Raw genomic sequence first — 23,276 nt, forward strand, 5'->3', positions numbered from 1 at the left:
TTGGGGAATACATTTGTCTAGGTAATATATTTAAGTGATTAACATTGCAAGACCACGAAAAAATGCAAGCGAGTGATTAGTCACTGTAAATATGAAATCCTGCAACATTAATAACTGTTGTGAACACCACATGATGAATGCAAGCATAGGTGGTCCATTGGAGACAGATCTGCTGATCTAGTGGGCCAAGGCAATATGTCGACATTCTGTAGAGCTTGTTCGGTTACAATGGCGGTAGATAGACGAGCGTTATCCTGTTGGAAAACATCGCCTGTAATCCTATAGCATAACAAGTGGAATCACCAGAATGTTGTACAAAGTTGCAGTCAGGTGCGTGGGATAACCGCGAGAGTGCTCTTGCTGTCATACGAATTCTTCTTCTATTTCTCTGCGTATACTGAGTTTTTCAAAGTTTTTTATTTTACTGCCCCAGACCAAGAAATTGAAATTTTGGGTAAATTTCCACTCTTGTCTCAGTCCATGCTACAAGCCTGTCCGATTCATTTCTCTTTTGAGACAAGAGTTGTGAGGTGCTCTTACGGATTAAATTCTTTTTTAGTAGTGTTTTCTACTTCGTGGTGTGCAGAATTCCCACTATCTTACTAATATTCTTCTGTTCTAGCATTTATAATTTCACTGAAGCTGTAGTACTGTTCCATTAGTTTCCGCTTTCTGTAGGTCACAGCTTCTTCGGCGGACACAGTGCCAATCAAACCGTCCTGGAGATGTTGCAATTGTAATTGGCAGAAATCAGTTGCGCAACGCCATACTCGGCCTAAAACGCAGCGAATCATGCGCATGTGACTTTGAGACTCTCTTCTTATCAGTGACATTTAATCTCGTAGATCACATGATTTGTTACAAAAGAAAAAGAAAAGTCACGGAGGTAAGTATATATGGCATAGATTTGCTCCAGGAGGACGAAGTAGTCTGCTGTCTTCCGACTACACACACAAGCGCTATGGAAGAACTCGATAGGTAAGTGTCGTAGAAATAACTAGAATACGCCTTATTTCGAGTTCCTTAACTTTTCGTCCCTCTTTATCTTATTTGCTTCATAGACTAATTCTTCGTATTGTGGAACAGCGATTCTTCTTCTGTATCGGGTGAGGTGTGGAACTAGTTTACACCGAGACGGCATCCTCGACGAGCGGGATTCAAATGCTCGTTTTTCAACTTCAGCTTTGATAGAAAGTTCATTTTTAACATTCAGTTGTACTAACCAGGAGTCCGTTTAAATAACACGCAGAAGCAATTTCTGACAGATGTAACAACACGCGTCGGAAAACGAGTGAATAATATTTTTCTTCATTGTTGAACAGATATAACGACAGGCGTCGGAAAACGAATGAATAATAATTTTCTTCATTGTTGAAAATAATATCAGTGTGTTTCTGTCCTATTATGAAACACGAGGTGCTACTGGCAGCGATATTCAAGTTGAATTTTTACTCTGTTACTGTCAGAAACTTGGCGCAAACAACACAACGTATCTAAGTGGTGTTGGTGCAAATCAGAGATTTGATTTTGCAGCAGGGAAACAATAGAAGTTAATGTCTGATGCTAATGATGATAATATTGAAGCGTGTTAAGATGTTTTTGTTTAGAAACGATGTTTACTTTTCGGAAGAAACTCTCTTGGATTTGTTGCTGCGTAAGTTTAGATCATTACTGAAGATTTAAACTAATTACTATTTGGGAGATCGGTCTTGTTACCGCCAGATCCCCACCACGGACGTCAACATAACATTTGGCGTACGCAGAGTCCTTGTCCTTTCTATGATGTCACCATGACGTACGATGTCTGACTCAATGAAAAATACCACCAGAGCATCAGTTTCAACAGTCGTCTTTAAAAATAGGGTTGAATTATTGTTTCTGTGGAAATTTTCTTTTACTTGATATAAAAAACTATCTACCTTAGATGATGGTTATTAAAAGGCGAGATTGTATTCTTCTCCGAAATATATACAAACGGAAACATATCGTGCTATTGAAAAATATCTGTTAAAAGGACAGACGAGGTTGTCGAAAGCGTATAGCTTAGACGCATCCTAGCCGGAGAATTGAAATTTTTTTAACCAAGAGCCTCTTTGTGAATATCTCTGCTCACGCGATGTTTGTCTGTGATATCTCAAAAACGTGTGATAACTGTTACCGTGAACTCTAGACAGTGTAAACAAACAGTGGTGATAAGGACGTTTAGCTTCCATTAATGTATATAATTTCGTAAAATAAGCGTGTAAATGTCTCAAACTGCGCTTTAAAAAGAGGTTTGAATTGTTATTTTTTTCGGTGCACATTCTCTTGTATGTGATATAAAAAATCTGTGTCCTTAGATAACGACTAATAAAGGCGAGACTTGCATTCGTCTTCAAAATCTGTACAAACGGAAACATATCGTGCCACTGAAAAATGTGTGTTTAAAGGACAATCACTTGTACGTTGGACAAGGCGAGGCACCTTGTTTCCATGCTGGAGAAGACTGCGACATTTTTCGATCGGAACTAACCTAGGCCTCGGACTACGCTGCAGATGAGACCAAGACTAGCAGGGGGCGGGAGGGCACTTCACACCCTGGCCAAACGTTTATCTTCTTCCCGTTCCACCATCAGCTACTAAATAACATCCAACGCTAACTGCAAGATACAATCTATTGGTAGCCTATTTAGCCCCCCAATGTCACACTTCCTGACAGTTCACCACAACAAACCGTACTCGTTTTGGAAAGATGTTTAATACGGTGTATATTAGCTTCGCAGCGTGCTTAACGGTCTTGGTATCTTCGGTTCTAAACTTAAACTTCAAATGTTTAGTGTTTGTGTGCCCAAACTGCGGCGTTTATGAAGTACGCGGAAGGAAATAGTTTTCTTCCAAATCGCGGATCCTGTGCCGTCATTGGCTGACATGAGCAGCCTGAACAACCATCATGGTAATTTACTCACCGTATTTAAATGATAAAGCGCACAGAAGCACTCAGCTGCATTGTGCATTGCTGTTAACATTTCGTGGGTACCCTATCCTGGATTTAGACAATTCTTGCTATTGATCCATGTTTACATTGGATCTATATGTTCAAATACATGTGAACTCCTACGGGACCATACTGTTGAGGTCATCGGTCTCCAGACTTACGCACTACTTAAACTAACTTACGCTAAGAACAACACACACACCCGTGCCCGAGGGAGAACTCGAACCTCCAGAGGGAGGGGCCAAGCAATCCGGTACACGGTGCCTCAAACCGAGCGGCCACTCCTCTTGGCACATCGGGTCTGGACGCACCCAGTTCCTTCACTTTCATCCCAACCGTATAATCCAAAATTTTACTTGATAAATTGCACACTGAAATCATACTGTCTTGTTGTCGAATTTGTGGTACATTGCTGTTATTTGCAAGAAAATAAAACCCACTAAACCCATGTACAATGCATTCACATAAAGAAACTTGCTAATAACACACATGACCCGCCGTCAGCAAGCAACTAAACTACAGTAAAGGGACATATTTCGATCACGGGGTGAATTTCGCTCGCTTTTTCGTCTAATCATTCATGAAACTCGTTAGTTGGTGATACCGTAGTGCACTCTGGCGAGACATTTGTAAACTTACCCCAACAGTGAATAGAAGAGACGAAACAAAAGCTCTAACAAATAGTAACATCAAACGTCCATTAATGACGCACCTAAGCATAATAGAGATATATGGAGAGAGGGAATCGATAGGTAAGTTTAGCAACTCTGTTCATTCCATTATGATGTAAGTGGTGGAGGGTGGGTGCAGTTTGGTGGGACACCCTTGGGCTGAAACATCAGAGCCTTCGGGCCGCGGAAGCCATGCCAAAAAAGAAACTACCGTGTTGTTATTGTAACTCCCATTGTTTGCCTTCTCATGTGTAAACTTCATCTTTTATCCCTATGTTTTATGTGTGTAACGTTTTATTTTATACAGTCTCTTGGCAATTGTGCCTGTGCCAGCCGACACCTGCTCACATGGGGCAGGTGTATGAAATAACAATAAAGGGAAAAAAGGAGAAACCGTGCCCCCCAAGTATCCGTTACATAGAGGTAAGCGTTATTTCAAGGTGCAGCCTCAAGACTCGGTACTACATTTTAAAAAAATATCGCTTTGTATCACATATCATCCTTTCCAAAAATGTTGAGCGCCATTAATTAAATCTGTGGGAAATACGCGAAATGCTTTCTGATAGTTTGTATTCTATGAGACGTCATTAATAATTTTTTTAAATATATATTTTGGGACGGTTCCCCCTCAGAACCTTTAATTACGAACCGCGCCAGCGTTAGACCATTTGCATTTATTAATTCTCAGATTGTGTTCTGTACATGAAATTACGACAGGGTGCTCTTTGAGATATAAACAAATTCTAACTCTGTTAAGGACAGGCGTACCTGTACGCTCTTTACACTTTAGTGATTTTAACATTAGTGCATAGTAAAGAGTAGTGATTAATTTTGTAAATCCAAAAAAAATGTATACCAGCTCTCCTATTTTATCAGCCGGTCGACAGACCAATGCATTTAAAGCAAGAGTGATCGATTTTAGTTAGGATGCGGCTAATAAGGAACCACACACATTGAAATAAACAAATTTATTGTAATTTATATTTTTCATGGATCGAGAAGTTAGGAGTTTTGCCCATTAAATCTTAGAACGATTGACCTGAATGGCAATTGAAGGGCTTATTTCAATAGTGGTACAAGTCCCTGTTTGTTCATTCTGAGATACAGAGTCCTAAAGTTAAATGAGTGCTGAAAAATCTGCCGTTCAGTTACCAGAAACTTTTCTGGTTCTGAACTTCATATCAGAATGCGATTGGAGCGTAATAGGAAAGTATTTTCATTTAGCGTGCTCATGATATTTCGTGACAGCCATGCTGTAATTAGGCAAGAAAATAAACACACACGTCAAAAAAAGTTTTGCATCACCCTGGTTTCCAAAACTCATGAAGACAGACGTTGGATGTGGATATTTTGTTAGAGAAACAGTCACTTTGACTGTTCAGAGATGTCACTAATCCCACCCAATGATGCAAACAACCATGAATGAGTATTGCCTATTAGACGAAGGGGTCCGACAGCCGATTGGTTCCAGTCATTCCACCAGGAAGGAGGTGGTTCAAACGGCTCTGAGCACTATGGGACTCAACTGCTGTGGTCATCAGTCCCTTAGAACTTAGAACTACTTAACCCTAACTAACCTAAGGACATCACACACATCCATGCCCGAGGCAGGATTCGAACCTGCGACCGTAGCAGTCTCACCGCTCCGGACTGCGCGCCTAAAACCGCGAGACCACCGCGGCCGGCAGGAAGGAGGTACACGGCTCGTGTAGTCTGTAGTTCAACCACGTCTAGACGGTCAATACCGCCTTTTGATCGCGTCCGCATTGTTACTTTGTGACAGGGAGGGCTCTCAATAAGGGAAGTGTCCAGGCGTCTCGGCGTGAACCAAAGAGAAATTGTTCGGACATGGAGGAGATACAGACAGACAGGACCTGTCGATGACATGCCTCGTTCAGGCTGCCCAAGGGGTGCTACTGCAGTGGATGACCGCTACATACGGATTATGGCTCGGAGGAACGCTGACAGCAACACCACCATGTCGAATAATAATTTTCGTGCAGCCTAAGGACGTCGTGTTACGACTCAAACAGTCTGCATGATGCGGAACTTCAATCTTGATGCCCAGAGGAGGTCCTCTTTGCAACCACGACACCGTGCAGTGTGGTACCGATGGGCGCAAAACATGCTGAATGGACGGCTCAAGACTGGAATCACGTTCTCTTCACCGATGAGTGTCGCATATGCCTTCAACCAGGCAATCGTCGGAGGCGTGTGTGGAGACAAACCGATCAGGATGAACGCCTTAGACACCCTGTCCAGGTGGAGGTTCCCTGCTGCTTTGTGGTGGCATTATTTGGGGCCGACGTACGTCGCTGGTGGTCATGGAAGGCGCCGTAATGCCTGTACGATACGTGAATGCCATACTCCGACCGATAGTGCAACCATATCGGCAGCATATTGGCGAGGCATTCGTCTTCATGGACGACAACTCACGCCCCCGTGGTACACGTCTTGTGAATGACTTAATTCAGGATAACGACATCGCTCGAATAATGTAGCGAGCATGTTTCCCAGACACGATCCCTATCGAACACGCCTAGCATAGATTGAAAAGGATTGTTTATGGACGACGCGACACACCAACCACTCTAAGGGATCTACGCCGCATCGCCGTTGACGAGTGCGACAATGTGGACCAACAGTGCCTTGATGAACTTGTGGATAGTATGCCACGACGAATACAGGCATACATCAACACAAGAGGACGTTCTACTGGATATTAAAGGTAGGTGTGTACAGCAATCTGGACCACCACGTCTGAAGGTCTCGCTGTACGGTGGTACAACACGCAGTGTGCGGTTTTCATGAGCAATAAAAAGGGCGGAAACGATGTTCATGATGATCGCTATTCCAATTTTCTGTACACGTTCCGGAACTCTCGGAACCGTGGTGATGCAAACCTTTTTTTGATGTGTGTATTTGTGGCGGTTCCCCCTCAGAGCCTTTAATTACGAACCGCGCCTTTGTTAGACCATTTGCATTTATTAATTCGCAGATTGTGTTGTGTACATGAAATTACGATAGACTGCTCTTTGAGATGTAAACGAAGTTTAGCTTTGTTAATGACAGGCGTACTTGCACGCTCTTTACACTTGAATTGCTTGAATATTAGTGCATAGTAAAGTGTAGCGATTAATTTTGTTAATCCAATGTCATGAAGGAAAAAATAAACGCTAGCTCTCATGTTTCATCAGCTGTTTTGTAATGACAGCCAGTATACAGACCACTGCATTTAAACCATCAGTGATCGATTTTAGGAAGTTATGAAAAAATAGATGGTAACGGGCCTAATAGGGAACCACACACATTGAAATAAACAAATTCATTGTAAAATATATTTCTCGTGAAGCGAGAAGGTAAGATCTTTGCCCATTAAGTCTTAGAACGATTGACCTGTATGTTAATTATTCCATTTGGGCTGTTGGATATAGCTACATGTCACTGAACAGCTGAGTAAGGTTTCGCCACTGGGGAAAGGAGGAGTTCCTGCCGACATTGTCAATTTCACCAGTCATTCAGTGAAGACCATCGAGAGGTGAAGATGAATGCAGCCACCTAAGAACAGTAAGCTACGGAAAACCCTCCTTACCAGAGATGAGCGACAACAGAGGGGTAAAAAAAAAGAGGGACAAGCTTAACCGAGAGTTTCCTCACACCGAAACAAGAAAAAAATGTCTAGTAGACATGGGCTCCAAAAGGCATACTTGCTGAGCTGTGAACACATCTTCGATACTGTGTAACAAATTTCTTCTTCTGCAAACCTTTTGTTTTCCATATTTTGTGGGGAGATAGTATCGACAAAAAAAACAAAAACAAAAAGAGGACGTAGTATGCATGGGCTCTGTAATGCGTTGCTTAAGAGCTATGAGTATTTGTTCAGTAGGAGAAATGTATTTCACACTAGAGAAGATGAACAAGTGGTCAGAGCTCGATACGTGGTATTTGCTGGAATTAAGGAAAATGTGGAAGGGAGGACCACCCACATAACTTTATTTTCACACAACCTTTTTATTTAACAATATATAAACTGTGTTTTTAGAGATAATCGAAGCATTTAACCATTTTCTTTAACAAAATGAACAAATTTACAAAGTTCTTATGACATTAAACCTTAAGATAAATAAGCTTTTAATCTCTGCAAAAGAAATCGGAAGTGATGTATTGCAAAACAGCAAACAATATGGCAATGATTACAAGAGGGGCGGGGTGCAGTTCCGGCCGTCTTTTAATAATTGTGAAACAGCGGTGTTTACTACCGCACTGGAAACAGTCTGTCTTATAAAAGGCTCTTTTGCGACACATGAAAACTAGTAAGCACCATCGATGACGTAGGTGATGCAATTACTCAAAACAGATGACTTAGCTTTTAATTTGAAAGCAGTATGTCGAAAGGTTCGGGGTTAAGGTGCGCATCTATGCTTAAAGGTTAACCGTCTTAGCAAACAATGTGACAGTGATAAGGCTTACTTTTTAAGCAACCAACCTCTTAACTTCAGTCGGCAACCAAGGTTGCGACTGGATCCCAACCCGTCCCTTCTGACAATTTTATTTTGACTAAAGCCGTGGTGGCAGATGACTGTCAATATTTTCAAAGTTGAATTGATTGTCAGTTACTGAGACTGTTCTGAAGGAACGTCTTAAAACATTACTTGTGAACACTTATTACAAGAGGACTCACTCGGCGGAATGACGAGATCCAGCTAAAATACAGCAATAGTGCAGTCCTACAGCCCACATTTAGTACCAAAGAGCCGACCGAGTAAAACTTCTGAGGGTCGGGTACAAACCAGAAAATAATAAGGAGGGCAGGCAGACAGTGAAACAAACCACCACCAGGATTACAGAATGCTACTCCCCTTGATCAGCAAGCAGTTACAGGGATGCACGTTGCGTCGCAGCGGTTACTGAGTGGCGATGAGAGGCACGTAGAAGGGGGCAGCCAGGCCACGAGCGCTCGTATGACACGAATGTTGCCAACCAGCCGACGGGATGTCAGCCTGCTGTTTGTAAGTCGACGCTGACCCCGGCGAAGCACTCCGGCACCTTCGCTCTGCGCTCGCCCTCCTTGCGCAGTTCGTGGTTTCTGCCGCTCGGACCTCGTGAGCACCTCTGGCCGCGACGCTACCGCCAATGCCTCCTTCTCGGGCCAGCGAACCTATACATATGTCGGCGAGCAAAGACCTTGTACGGACACAACCCACAGATACAAACTCTTAATCATAGGTATCGGCAAGGGGCCGCAAGGGGGATAGTCGATACTACATCTGGCGGCAGACAGAACAGTCTACTAACTCAATGGCGCCACGGCTCGTAGCTCTTCAAGTTACATTCAGGCTCCACGTTTACTGGACACATTTTTGGTGGTTTGATCTACGCTACCTCTTCTCAAAATAAGGAAACCAAAGTCCTTGCAGTAGAAGAGATCTGTTTAATAGCGTCGAGGATGAACAAGTGCTCTTAGCTGTTAACGTATGCATTTTGGAGCACAGGTTTTGAACTTATTTCTTGTTTTGTTGTAAGGAACCTGTCCCTTAAGATTGTGAGGGTTTTTTGGGACACCCTGGATTCTCCGCAAACCACTGTTCTATGCATGGCTGAGGATACTCCGTACCAATACCGCGGCAGTCGCCGACATAGTGTAGCTGAGGCGGAATAAGAGGAACCAGTCCGCATTCGCCGAGGCAGATGGAAAACCGCCTAAAAACCATCCACAGACTGGCCGGCTCACCGGACCTCGACACAGATCCGCCGGCGGATTTGTGCCGGGGACCAGCGCTCCTTCCCGACTGGATAGACGTTCGTTACACCGCACGGCCAACCGGGCGGGCTAAGGATATACATATACTTATGTCGATCTATTGTTTTGTGTCGTCTTGTTGTCACTGCAGGCTTGTACCACGGGAAGTGAGGAGAGGATCTCATTTAGTACCCAGTATCCTGTTTCTAATACACAACTGCTCATGTGTATTAACACAGTTCTTTATTAACCAGAACAGAAAGTTACTTATATTGTTTTGTGTTGGAAGAAGAGCCAACACCGTGTTACTAATGGAGGCCGAAATGCACGCGTTTTAGCTGACGCAGGCTGGCGTGAGGAGGGAAAGACTATACTGACGTGAGGTCTGGAACATGACAAGGAACTAGAATTCATGAAGCGGACGTAATTAGTTTGATATTTAACTTTAATCCATTAACGATGAACGTCGCTCTTGACGGTACATGATTCACAATATTATCTGTTCAGAATAGAATCTTAAAGAATATGGCGCCTTGCTAGGTCTTAGCAAATGACGTAGCTGAAGGCTATGCTAGACGGTCCTCTCTGCAAGTGAGAGCGTATGTAGACAGTGAACCATCGCTAGCAAAGTCGGCTGTACAACTGGGGCGAATGCTAGGGAGTCTCTCTAGGCCTGCCGTGTGGCGGCGCTCGGTCTGCAATCACTGATTGTGGCGACACGCAGCTCCGACGTATACTAACAGACCGTGGCCGATTTAAAGGCTACCACCTAGCAAGTGTGGTGTCTGCCGGTGACACCACATATTGAGCTAGTCCATGTGGCACAAACTCTTCTGTAATAGTCCACATTAGCCTCACTACTGGTGAAGTAAGCGACCGATATGTAGACTCTTCTGGTTGCTATGTGCTGCCTGAGACTAGACCGAGACCGATTGGGCCCGTAACGGTCCGTGACCGCAAGTGACTGGGCTGCAGCTGACGATTCTGCCTGCGACTGACTTACTGGCTGGCTGCCTGGCCATCCAGTCCACAGTGGTGATCTAAACTGCAGGAGCGTCTATAGAAAGGTCCCAGAACTGCTCTCATTAATAAACGGTCACAACGCCCATATAGTACTAGGAACAGAAAGTTGGCTGAAACCAGACGTAAACAGTAATGAAATCCTAAACTCTGATTGGAATGTATACCGCAGAGATAGGCTGGACAGTGAAGGGGGAGGCGTGTTTATAGCGATAAGAAGTGCAATAGTATCGAAGGAAATTGACGGAGATTCGAATTGTGAAATGATTAGGGTGAAGGTCACGGTTAAAGCAGGCTCAGACATGGTAATTGGATGTCTCTATAGGCCCCCGGGCTCAGCAGCTGTTGTGGCTCAGCACCTGAAGAATAATTTGGAAAATATTTCCAGTAGATTTCCCCACCATGTTATAGTTCTGGGTGGAGATTTTAATTTGCCGGATATAGACTGGGAGACTCAAACGTTCATAACGGGTGGCAGGGACAAAGAATCCAGTGAAATATTTTTAAGTGCTTTATCTGAAAACTACCTTGAGCAGTTAAACAGAAAACCTACTCGTGGCGATAATATATTAGACCTTCTGGTGACAAACAGACCCGAACTATTTGAATCAGTTAATGCAGAACAGGGAATCAGCGATCATAAAGCGGTTACTGCATCGATGATTTCATCCGTAAATAGAAATATTAAAAAAGGTAGGAAGATTTTTCTGTTTAGCAAAAGTGACAAAAAGCAGATTACAGAGTACCTGACGGCTCAACACAAAAGTTTTGTCTCAAGTGCAGATACTGTTGAGAATCAGTGGACAAAGTTCAAAACCATGGTACAATATGCGTTAGATGAGTATGTGCCAAGCAAGATCGTAAGAGATGGAAAAGAGCCACCGTTGTACAACAACCGAGTTAGAAAATTGCTGCGGAAGCAAAGGGAACTTCACAGCAAACATAAACATATCCAAAGCCTTGCAGACAAACAAAAATTACGCGAAGCGAAATGTAGTGTGAGGAGGGCTATGCGAGAGGCTTTCAATGAATTCGAAAGTAAAGTTCTATGTACTGACTTGGCAGAAAATCCTAAGAAATTTTGGTCCTATGTCAAAGCGGTAGGTGGAGCAAAACAAAATGTCCAGACACAATGTGACCAAAATGGTACTGAAACAGAGGATGACAGACTAAAGGCCGAAATACTAAATGTCTTCTTCCAAAGCTGTTTCACAGAGGAAGACTGCACTGTGCTTCCTTCTCTAGATTGTCGCACAGTTGACAAAATGGTAGATATCGAAGTAGACGACAGAGGGATAGAGAAACAATTAAAATCGCTCAAAAGAGGAAAGGCCGCTGGTCCTGATAGGATACCAGTTCGATTTTACACAGAGTACGCGAAGGAACTTGCCCCCCTTCTTGCAGCGGTGTACCGTAGGTCTCTAGAAGAGCGAAGCGTTCCAAAGGATTGGAAAAGGGCACAGGTCATCCCCGTTCTCAAGAAGGGACGTCGAACAGATGTGCAGAACTATAGACCTATATCTCTAACGTCGATCAGATGTAGAATTTTGGAACACGTATTATGTTCGAGTATAATGTCTTTTCTGGAGACTAGAAATCTACTCTGTAGGAATCAGCATGGGTTTCGAAAAAGACGATCGTGTGAAACCCAGCTCGCGCTATTCGTCCACGAGACTCAGAGGGCCTTAGACACGGGTTCACAGGTAGATGCCGTGTTTCTTGACTTCCGCAAGGCGTTTGACACAGTTCCCCACAGTCATTTAATGAACAAAGTAAGAGCATACGGACTATCAGATCAATTGTGTGATTGGATTGAGGAGTTCCTAGATAACAGAACGCAGCACGTCATTCTCAATGGAGAGAAGTCTTCCGAAGTAAGAGTGATTTCAGGTGTGCCGCAGGGGAGTGTCATAGGACCGTTGCTATTCACAATATACATAAATGACCTGGTGGATGACATCGGAAGTTCACTGAGGCTTTTTGCAGATGATGCTGTGGTGTATCGAGAGGTTGCAACAATGGAAAATTGTACTGAAATGCAGGAGGATCTGCAGCGAATTGACGCATGGTGCACGGAATGGCAATTGAATCTCAATGTAGCGAAGTGTAATGTGATGCGAATACATAGAAAGATAGGTCCCTTATCATTTAGCTACAAAATAGCAGGTCAGCAACTGGAAGCAGTTAATTCCATAAATTATCTGGGAGTACGCATTAGGAGTGATTTAAAATGGAATGATCATATAAAGTTGATCGTCGGTAAAGCAGATGCCAGACTGAGACACATTGGAAGAATCCTAAGGAAATGCAATCCGACAACAAAGGAAGTAGGTTACAGTACGCTTGTTCGCCCAATGCTTGAATACTGCTCAGCAGTGTGGGATCCGCACCAGGTAGGGTTGATAGAACAGATAGAGAAGATCCAACGGAGAGCAGCGCGCTTCGTTACAGGATCATTTAGTAATTGCGAAAGCGTTACGGAGATGATAGATAAACTCCAGTGGAAGACTCTGCAGGAGAGACGCTCAGTAGCTCGGTACGGGCTTTTGGTGAAGTTTCGAGAACATACCTTCACCGAAGAGTCAAGCAGTATATTGCTCCCTCCTACGTATATCTCGCGAAGAGACCATGAGGATAAAATCAGAGAGATTAGAGCCCACACAGAAGCATACCGACAATCCTTCTTTCCACGTACAATACGAGATTGGAATAGAAGGGAGAACCGATAGAGGTACTCAGGGTACCCTCCGCCACACACCGTCAGGTGGCTTGCGGAGTACGGATGTAGATGTAGATGTAGAAATACTGGAGGCGGAGAGAGTATTGGCGGCACGTTTCTTGCGAGTCTGTCTTTGGCCTCTCTCCTGATAGGCACATCGTTTGCGCCCTACTATCTAACTTATCGCAACCTCTTTGCCCGCCTGCGTGCTGGTGACAGCTTATACCTGCACGTATTGTGCCTTCAACAATGACGAGATCACCCGGGGAATGATATGGAAACATTCCCTAGACTATAACACTCCCTGCTCTGGCCTGGATTCTTCCATAGTTTGTTGCAGGCTGTTTGGTTTCAAATTTTTCACGGTGCGCACACCAACAATCTTATCTTGATGGAGGATAAAACGCGATTAACCTGAAAAGGGCCACATGTTGCCACTCAGTGGTTTTCCTGTGCAAATTCTAGCCTTCGTCGCTGATGAACACAAGTCGGTATCGGTGAATGAAACAGGCGCCTGATGTGGAGGCGTATACACAGCAACGTTGGCTGTACGGTCGTGCATTAATCTGGGCGATATGTTGCTCAACAGCTGCCCATCTGTTCGCCCGTACACACATCCCCAGCTCTTATTCGACCCTATCATCCACGGTTTAGTTGTGGACCACATTTGCCTCGGCGCCGGTTTCGGATACTCCATTTTGCCATGCACGGCGTACTATAACCACAGTGGCACGTGAACAGTTTACAGTGTTAGCTATTTCGGAAATGCTTGCACCCTTGGCACGACAGCCTCTTTAGACGTCAGATACACTGCTCCGTTCCCGCAATACGACACTGGTTGCACTGTCTCCCGCATTACACCGACATTCCTTACACGCCCTTCACTGCTCGTGCTGCCACCTGTCCTCTGCGTGTGGTTATTTCACGTTGACGTCGAATACAGGCGTGATCACGTTAAGGCGATTGGACCGTGTAATTAGTTTGCATTTATGTTCGTTAGTAAAAATGAGTACGACGTACACGGTATTTGTGAGGGTACGTAGCTATTAGGGCAGCATTACCTCCTAGCGTGCCCGGTTTCAGAGGTCAGCGTGCAACAGCCGGATACTGGCAGCTGGGCGCTAGCCACTGTACATGGCGGGATGTGACGCAACTGAGCTGAGCAGTTCTTTGTAAATTTTGTATCAGGCGCCGGGCAGGGAATTCGTTCTCTTTGTTCAGCAAGTCATTTTCTGCTTGAAACATAAGTCTTAATTTCTTCTGAAGTCACTTAGTGTGTCCCTTTTTCCGTCACTCGTAAATCCTGAATAGAGCCAATAGTATGATTCTCCGTTGCAAAATGTGCTCAAAGAGCAGTTTTATTATTTCGGTAGGATTGTTCTTTCACTGATAACTGGAAAAAACTTCGCAAGACGAGATCGCTGAAAAAGTATTTTCGGATGATTGGTTTCGACACAGCTATGCTGCATCTTATTCTTTAAAATTTTTACGATATATTGTCCATCGGTGTTGCAACTCGGTACACGTTGTATATGCACCAGCTGTTGGTGAACAAGAACACGTGTAATCGGCGCAATACAGTTATCTTTATGTTTATACATAATAATTTTATATTTGACTGTCATCTTGATGGTATGGGGAAGTGCATATGTATCTGATGCAACACTGACGTACAATATGTCATAAAACTTTAAAGCATAAGATCCAATGATGACAGAATAGCTCTGTCGAAACCAGTCACTCAAAAACGTTTTTTTAGTGATCCTGGCTTTTGAGGTTTTCTTCAACTGTCATACACTACAGATCGTGGTATACAAAGATCGGTATACAAGGAGGTGATTGCACTCCGTCAACAAAACATCGACGTCTACCTACTGTTAGCTCCAGTGCAGTTGGCAATGCGGTAGAAACCGTTTGCAGCAAGTGCCTTTGTGTACGATTTTATTCTTTCTCATCATTATGGAGGTAGTACTAGGCAGATCTTACAGATTCTATAACATTTCTTTGTTTCCTCTTTTTATCTATTGACAATCTGAAGAGGACCACCTGCTGCTCGAAATTGGCTACGGCATCGTGAAGTGCTCATATAATCGTGATGTAAACTGAGATTTTTAATTGCATTGTCAGTGAGAGTTGAGGGGTGATATATCAACAGACTGCAGCAAGCTATGCAGCTGCTGCACTGGAAACGGCCGGAGTCGGTGCCGTTCCCGAGCGTCCAGAAACGCTACGTGGGACGGAGACCGTTGAAAGGAGCCGGTGGCCACTCGCCGCCCACCTACGTCATCCAGGAGGTGCCCGGCGACCGGCAGGAGGAAGCCATTCGCCTCATGGCCGACGTCTTCCTCCGCGAAGAGCCCCTCACTGCAGCGTTTCGCATAACGGACGATCCAGAGGTATGTTACACCAATGTCAGCGTAGTGATATCAATTTCTGATATTTTTTCTATTTCAGAAAAGACTGCACAGTAGACAATATCTTACGTAGTCATTTGCGCTTTGTGGTTTCAATGTAAATTCATTGAGCATCACAACTAGATACAGCTGCTTAGCCAAGTAGTGGCAGCGCGTTTCACGCGGACAACAGCGACGTGTCAACGCACGGATCGTAGGAGACACTGAAAATGTCGGGGCAGCCCTCTGAATGCACGTCTTCACAAATAATCTAGTAGGTTTTTGTGTTTGGAACCAAACAACAAGCACTTCACTCGGTCACATCTCACATGTAATCAGCGATATAGAGGTCAGCTAACCTGGGGAGTCACACAAGCATCGGCACATTTGTCAAATGTTTTCCAAACATGAAGTAATCTACTAGCCAAGTGCACCAACTGATAAGAGTGACATAGAAATTCCGTCCCACACTTATCACAGTGAACATCTTGCTGTTGTTTAGTCTTAAGCATTCTGAAAATTTAAAAGCTCATTTGTCGCTTCTATTGACAAAGTATCACCAGCAGTAAAATTGTAATCATTAAGACTAGCTGATACTTTTCGTTGCTTTGTTTTTTATAGATTGAATTACATTCATGAGTAAGAACGACACATTTCAGATTTCACTGTCAGCGTTTTGTGTTCTTTGTTCTAATGTTTGATCATACTACTTCTCCTTTCGGTTCCATGTTAGGAAAATCTGAAATCGAACTTGCACTGCACTCAATTATGTTGTATCATTTCTGCGTAAACCATTTATGCTGGCAACTGATGCCGCGTATATGTTCGTGATAACTCCTTCAGCATCAACTAAGCCCTGAAGATGGCGCAATGAATCGTCGACACTGGTAGCTACTCAATAAATAAGACCATAAGGACGGCTGTAGGCGCTTCGTTTTCTTACGTTACTGAAAAGGCGGCCTGCCAAAAAAAAATTCCTCTGCTCTTTCTTCATGATGGTCAGGTTACTGTTGGTTGGTTCATCTGGATATTACTCGTACTCCATTTAGACCCCAGTCCTCATTACAGAAGGGGGAATAAAACTAATTTGCTACACTGTACTTCAGACAATTCGGTACCCAGCCAACCGGCCGCTGTGGACGAGCGGTTCTAGACGCTTTAGTCCGGAACCGCGCTGCTGCTGTGGTCACAGGTTCGAATCCTGCCTCGGGCATGGATGTGTGTGTCCTCCTTTGCATAAGTTCGTTTAAGTTAGATTAAGTAGTGTGTAAGACCATGGACCGATGACCTCAGCAGTTTGGTCCCATAGAACTTACCACAAATTTCCCATTTTTTGCTGTCGACTTACTTCCTGCAGTAGCACAGAATTATACAAGTAAATTCAATTGCTATTTTCTTGTAATTTCCATTACATAATGTGGATGATTCTCATTAATATGTAACACTAGATTAGCAAATTCAGGATTTTTATTGACTGGCGCCTCCATGGAGTGTTGTGTGCACCACGACGAAATAGTGGACGGAACTGGAAGGAGAGACAGCACTGGCCGTATTCTGTTGCGTAATTGTCAGCAAAACCGATTTTCAGTCACTTAGTTACCATCCTCAGTGCTGTAATATACAATTAAAATTGGTAGGCAATGGTATCAAGCTATAACCATAAGCTTTGAGCGATCACATGCTGATTTTCGTTCCAATTCTATCCCAGATTTTTATTCCAAGACGGTGATTCCACACGTAATCGACAACTACCCCTCATACTTTACATAGTGAAATTTGCGTTACAAATTACTAAGGAAACGAGAATGCAGTGCAGGGAACACTGGCTCGTTAGCTAAGCAGAAATGTACTGGCCTTGTAGAGCAGAACTGGAGACGTAGATAGTCTGTCAGCTTTTTACCCCTGTCTCACTGAGCTACGATGTGCCAGATAGATAAATTGGAAGAAATATTAACTTATCCTCTTAATTCTTCTCAAAAACTAAGAAGAAAGAGTAGGGTGTAATATCGCGTCAAAAACAGAGAACAAGCTCCAATTGTTTCAAGGATGCGGAAGGGTGTAGGCCACAACCTTTTGGAGTAACCATCCTGGCATTTGCCTGGAGCTATTAGGGAGGTTACGGAATATCTAAACGTGGATGGCTGGACACATATTTCAACGGTGTCCTCCCGAACGCGAGTCCAGTGTGCTGACTACTGCACCATCCCACTCGGGATAAGTCTTCTTGCACCATCAGTTTAGTTCCACTTAGAACTACGCCGAGGTGCAAACATCAGAAATAAGCGATACGCACGTATACAGCTGGCTGTAGCATCGCGCTCACAAGGTATAAGAGGGCAGTGCAGTGGCGGAGCTGTCGTTGGATGATCTACGTGAAAAAGCTTCCGACGTGATTATGGGGCATAACGAGAACTGACAGACTTTGAAAGCGGAAATGTAGTTGACGCTTGACGCATGGGAAATTCCATTTCGAAAATCGTTAGGAAATTCAAAATTACGAGATCCACAGTGGGGGGAGTGTGCGGAGAATACCGAATTTCTGGCATTACCGGAAGCAGCGGCGTTTGCACAGACCTGTCACTATTAACAGACAAACACCACTGTGTGAAGCAGCTGTAGAAATGAGCGCCAGACCTACGACTAACGTATCCGTTAGGACAGCGCGGCGAAGTTTCACATTAATGGGCTATGGCAGCAGGTGCCCGGAGGGAGTGCTTTTGATAACAGCACGACGGCGCCTGCAGCGCCTCTCCTGGGCTCGTGACCATATCGTTTGGACCTCAGAAGACTGGGGAATCGTGGCCCGGTCTGATGGGCCCAGACTTCAGTTGGTAAGAGCTGATGGTAAGGTCCGAGAGTGGCGTAAACCCTTCGAAGTCACGGACCCAAGTTGTCAAGAAGACACTGTATAAGTTGGTGATACTCCGTAGCGCTGTGGGATGTGTTTACACGGAATGGACTGGGTCCTCTGGTCCAACTAAACCGATCAGTGACTGGAAATGCTCATGTTCGGCCACTTGAATACCATTTGCAGTCATTCTTGGGCTTCACGTTCCCAAATAACGACAAAATTTTTATGGATTCCAGTGAGCCGTGTCACCGGGCCACTATATTGGCGATTTGTTTGAAGAACATTCTGGACAGTTCGAGAGAATGATTTTGCCACTCACCGAACATTTATGGGACATAATTGAGAGGTCAGTTTGTGCACAAATTCCTGCACCGACAACACTTTAGCAACTGTGGACGGCTGCAGAGGCAGCAGGGCTCAATATGTTTGCAGGGAACTTGTAACGACTTGTTGAGTCCATGCTACAAGTTGCTGCACGATGCTGGGCAAAAGGAGGCATCCCGTGACTTGACATCTCAGTGTAAAGCTAAAGAGAAAAAAAACAAAAAAAAACAAGAAACTGTGATATGGTGTGCTAGTTAATACTTACATTTTTCTGCTTATTTTGACAAAATTTTTAATTTTTTGTTTGTTTGTGAATACGCAATTTGACTGACTTACAAATGGCAATCGATAATTTGTTCAAAATGGTTCAAATGGCTCTGAGCACTATGGGACTCAACATCTGAGGTCATCAGTCCCCTAGAACTTAGATCTCCAGGTAACACAGATATTATCTGATGCAGGTTGTTATCTTATTTCGATGTAATGACGTGCAGAACGAATGGTTATCTTAAGAGTCTATAAATGGTGAGGTTAAGCCCCGTTAACTAATGCCTTAAGGCGAATCTGCTTTTCTTCGCTGTTCCCTGCGTTGATATTATGAGCGTAGTCTGACTTGAGCGTCTGTTCTGCAGGCACTTGAGGAGATACGTTTGATGTGGCAAGTGCTGCTGTCCCAGCGAGTGAGCGTATGCGCCATGCTGGAGCGCCCAGACGGGAGTGCGGGACCGCTGGTTGCGGTCAACATCCTGATGGTCAGCACGCCGGGCCCGGACCCCACGGTGAGGCACAGCACTGCACATCTGCACCAGCACACGTCTAGAGGCACCAACGGAACGCTTCCTGACATTTTCCCCACGCGAATCTAAGAGCAAAGCATCAGTGATGGTCTTGCACCGGTTTCTCCGGAGGCTGCACTTGCATACTATTTTAGCTGGAGTCTCGGAGTTGCTACAGTTGGAGCTACATCTACACATCTACATATATACTCCGCTAATCACCAAGCAGTGTGTGGCGGAGGGCATTATTCGCACCAAAGATATATTTTCCCTCTTCTGTTCCACTCGCGGATTGCGCGAGGGAAAAACGACTGTCTGAACGCCTCAGTACGAGCTCTTATTTCCCTTATCTTTGAATGGTGATCATTGCGCGATATGAATGTTTGTGGTAATAAAATGCGCTCTACACCCACGGGGAAGATCGGATTTTGGAATTTAGTGAGCAGCCCCTTCCGTTTAGCACTTCGCCTATCTGCAAGTGTGTCCCACTTCAGACTTTCTATGAGATTTGTAACGCTCTGGCGATGGATAAATGTACCAGTCACGAATCTTACCGCTCTTATTTGAACCTTCTGAATGTCTTGAATTAGACCCCACTGGTAAGGGTCCCATACAGACGAACAATACTCTAAGACTGCATTAACTAAAGTATTGTAAACAATTTCCTTCGTTGAAGGACTGCATCGCTTCAGGATTCTACCAATAAATCGGAATCTTACCCTTTACTTGTGTAATCTGATCGTTCCATTTGAGACCATTTCGAACAGGGAGCGAAAGTATTTCGAACAGCATACCTCAGCGGTCTCAGGGTAGAATTGCTTCCTCAAATCCGACAAATAATGTAAGAAATCGAATGCAATTCAAATTAGATTTTAATATGCTAAAGGTATTGACAATCTATGTACTGTATGACGAATAGTCACTACGAACTCATAGAATTCCGACCATAAGATTATTACCCACGAGATACAGATATCAAAATGGTTTTTCAAATGGGTTATGACCTTTATGATTCCGCAGTAGTATTAGTAAATGATTTCTGCTGCCTTTAATGCACTCTCCTTAAGTTAATACATTGCTAGGCAACACTTAATTTAAAAAAATAATTTTACCTTTAGAATAATTTAAAAATTGTTGCGTTAACCCAAGACAGGACGTGCCCACCATAAAGCTAGCAGTAAGCGAATCCCCTGCAACAGATATCCGTAGCTACATTTAAGCGGCCTGCTTGCACACTGGCTACAAACTCTTCACAGGGCAATTACTCTAAAACAACAACAATCATTTATTGAAATAAACTTGTCCGGAAAGGCCTCGGAAGGCCCAACGGTACCGACCGACCGCCATTTCATCCTGAGCCGACAGACGTCGTTGGACGCGGCTATGGGGGAGCATGTGGTCACCACACCGCTCTCCCGGCCGTTATCCGTTGTCGTAACCGGAGCCCAACTTGTATCAAACAAGTAGTTGCTCAATTCGCTACAAGGGCTGAGTACACCACAGCTGGCAACAGCGCTCGGCAGGCCCCAACAGTCACCCATTCAACTGCTACCCAAGCCCGACAGCGCTTAACTTCGATGTTCTGAGAGGAGCTTGTGGTATCACTGCGACAAGGTGTTGTCGTTTACTCAAATAAGGTATATCAAAGTATGCGGAGTTTGGCTTGCGGATGAGTCGTGGCAGTGATGTAAAGTTCTGCGCCTAAGCTAACTTAACACATTAGACCATTACCAACTAATCTAATTAAGTTCAGTATGGAGAGAGTTTTAAGTTCAGTCTATCAATAGGTAAACACTTTGACTGTCACTTTGAATAATGTCGGACACTCGGCCTGACTAGCGTGTCGGCCGGCTAGCACTGGTCGGCACCGTAGACAGCTTGTAGGCCACTGGAGAACTGGAAGCGTTGCTCTGGAGCCACAGGACCTGGCCGATGACAGCCTGGAACTGGGCAGTAACTGCCCGAATGCCGGCGTGCGGTCGCTAAAATCACGTGATCGGCCTGTGAATGTCATCCTGTGAACTACGTACACAACACAATTAAAGGATCACTGTTTCGGAACCGCGTTACTGTCTCACATTTAGACCCAGAAGTTTGTAATTTGATTCAACAGTGCCTACAACCTTCTTCTGTGACGGTGCAAAAGCGTGGTGATCTGTGACGTAATCCCAGGGCTAGGGAATGCTTCGAGAGCCAATGTGTCAACACATGCGAGAAAAAAGGCCACGACTCGCACGTTCATTTGAGATGTGTGTTGGGTTAGTGTCGTCACACTGGCACCGGATTTCACCAGAATTCTGCTCAACCCACCGTGGACACGTCACACGATGGGGAAGGTCGTCACACACCTCCTTGCAGACATTTCATCCCTTCTTCTGACATCTCTGCTATGCGTGTCAGAACAGTGACGTCCAGTGTTGAAATCTCGAGGTTTTCGCGTGGGTGGTCTAAGATAACACAGACACACCACCCCTCAGAATGGAAATGAAAAGGCCTCGGATGGTAGCATGAAGAACGTCAATGAAATCACCCCTTTCCTGCAGGCATTAGTCCCCAGACATATCCACGGTTGAAAACGACGGTTCGGAATGCGATGAGCAAAGGGACAACGTTTGTGACAACCTTTGATACTGCTGACATCATACGGACGAACAACCCTTCGCTAAGGATACTATGGGCCTGTAATCCCACTGAATGTCTCTGCACTCCTTTGCAGTGTACCGCAACAACAATTTTTCTTCCGGTGAACAGCGTGGAACCACTGAGGACCGTTTAAAAGCATTCGAGGAAGTTTGAACGCCATCCGAAGAAGCAAAGAGCGCTCATGCTTTTTCGGTCCTCCTGTGGCACTATTACAGGGGGGGGGGGGAGGGGGGGTGGACGAGTTGACACGTGCGTGAAGAAAACGGTAGAGGGTACCCCTAACTTTCCCTAGTTTAGCGACACCATCAGTGCCACATGACCACCTGACGAAGTGCCAGGCGCCTGCAGATAGGCTACACTACTACTCTAGCCCCTGACAGCTAGCGTGCAGAATAAGAGGGTTGTCGGAGGGTTGCACTCTGCCACTGTGTCACCTGTTCTCTCTCTACAAGTGCAGTTTTAAAGTCCTCAGCAAAGGTGGGTAGATGACCCCAAGGTTGTTCCCATACTTTTGGGCCGGGAAAGGGTGTGTGTGTGTTACAAGGATCCTTTTCCGTTTTATTCATGTATGTGTCAATGTCACACCGCAAGTGACCAAGCCAGAGGAGGGCGCGAAACAGGAGGGCTGAAAAAGCATGATCATCCTTTGCTGCTTCGGAACACGGTCAAATTCCGTCAAATGGTTTTCAGAGGTCCCCAGTGGTTCCAAAGTGTACACCAGAGCAAAACCTACGGTTGTATTGCAGTTCAAAGTGAAGCCAATCATGTTCGTGGAATTGCTGGCCAATGACGTCTTTAGAGAAAGACCGAATCGTTCGTGGTGCGTCAGCAGTGTCAAAGATTGTCAAGAACGTCGTCCTGTTACAAGTTACACCGCAAACTGGACTTTCTGACCCCGATATGTGTGGCAGTCAACACCTGAAGGAACGCATGGTTTCACTGACGCCTTTTATGCCATTCACTGACGCCTTTTCATGTCGATTTCGAGCGGCGGTGTGTCTGCAATGTTTTCGTCGGCCACCTGCAAGAAAACTGTGTGATTTCAACTTGTTCTGAGCTCCGTCACAGAGGCGTCGAGAAAAGGGGTGAAATGTTTGGAAGACGGGGTGTGGCGACCTTGTCATCCTGCGACACGCCCATGATGGGATTGGGAAGATTGATGGTG

General features: G+C 44.7%; 1 protein-coding gene across 2 annotated transcripts in view; it reads left to right on the forward strand.

Moving 5' to 3' along the window:
• The first annotated feature begins 866 nt into the window (after positions 1-866).
• Positions 867-23,276, forward strand: part of LOC126335592 (uncharacterized) — a 28,182-nt gene continuing 5,772 nt past the window's right edge. Inside the window, exons 1-3 of one of the 2 annotated variants that reach the window (XM_049999035.1) lie at positions 867-978; positions 15,280-15,520; positions 19,325-19,471. In XM_049999035.1, coding sequence (XP_049854992.1) covers positions 962-978; positions 15,280-15,520; positions 19,325-19,471 — 405 coding nt within the window. In that variant the 5' untranslated portion in view covers positions 867-961. The remainder of the gene's footprint in view (positions 979-15,279; positions 15,521-19,324; positions 19,472-23,276) is intronic. The other variant, XM_049999036.1, reaches the window with a different exon arrangement.

The sequence above is a fragment of the Schistocerca gregaria genome, chromosome 2 (genome assembly GCF_023897955.1).
Source record: "Schistocerca gregaria isolate iqSchGreg1 chromosome 2, iqSchGreg1.2, whole genome shotgun sequence".
Taxonomy (NCBI): Eukaryota; Metazoa; Arthropoda; class Insecta; order Orthoptera; family Acrididae; genus Schistocerca; species Schistocerca gregaria.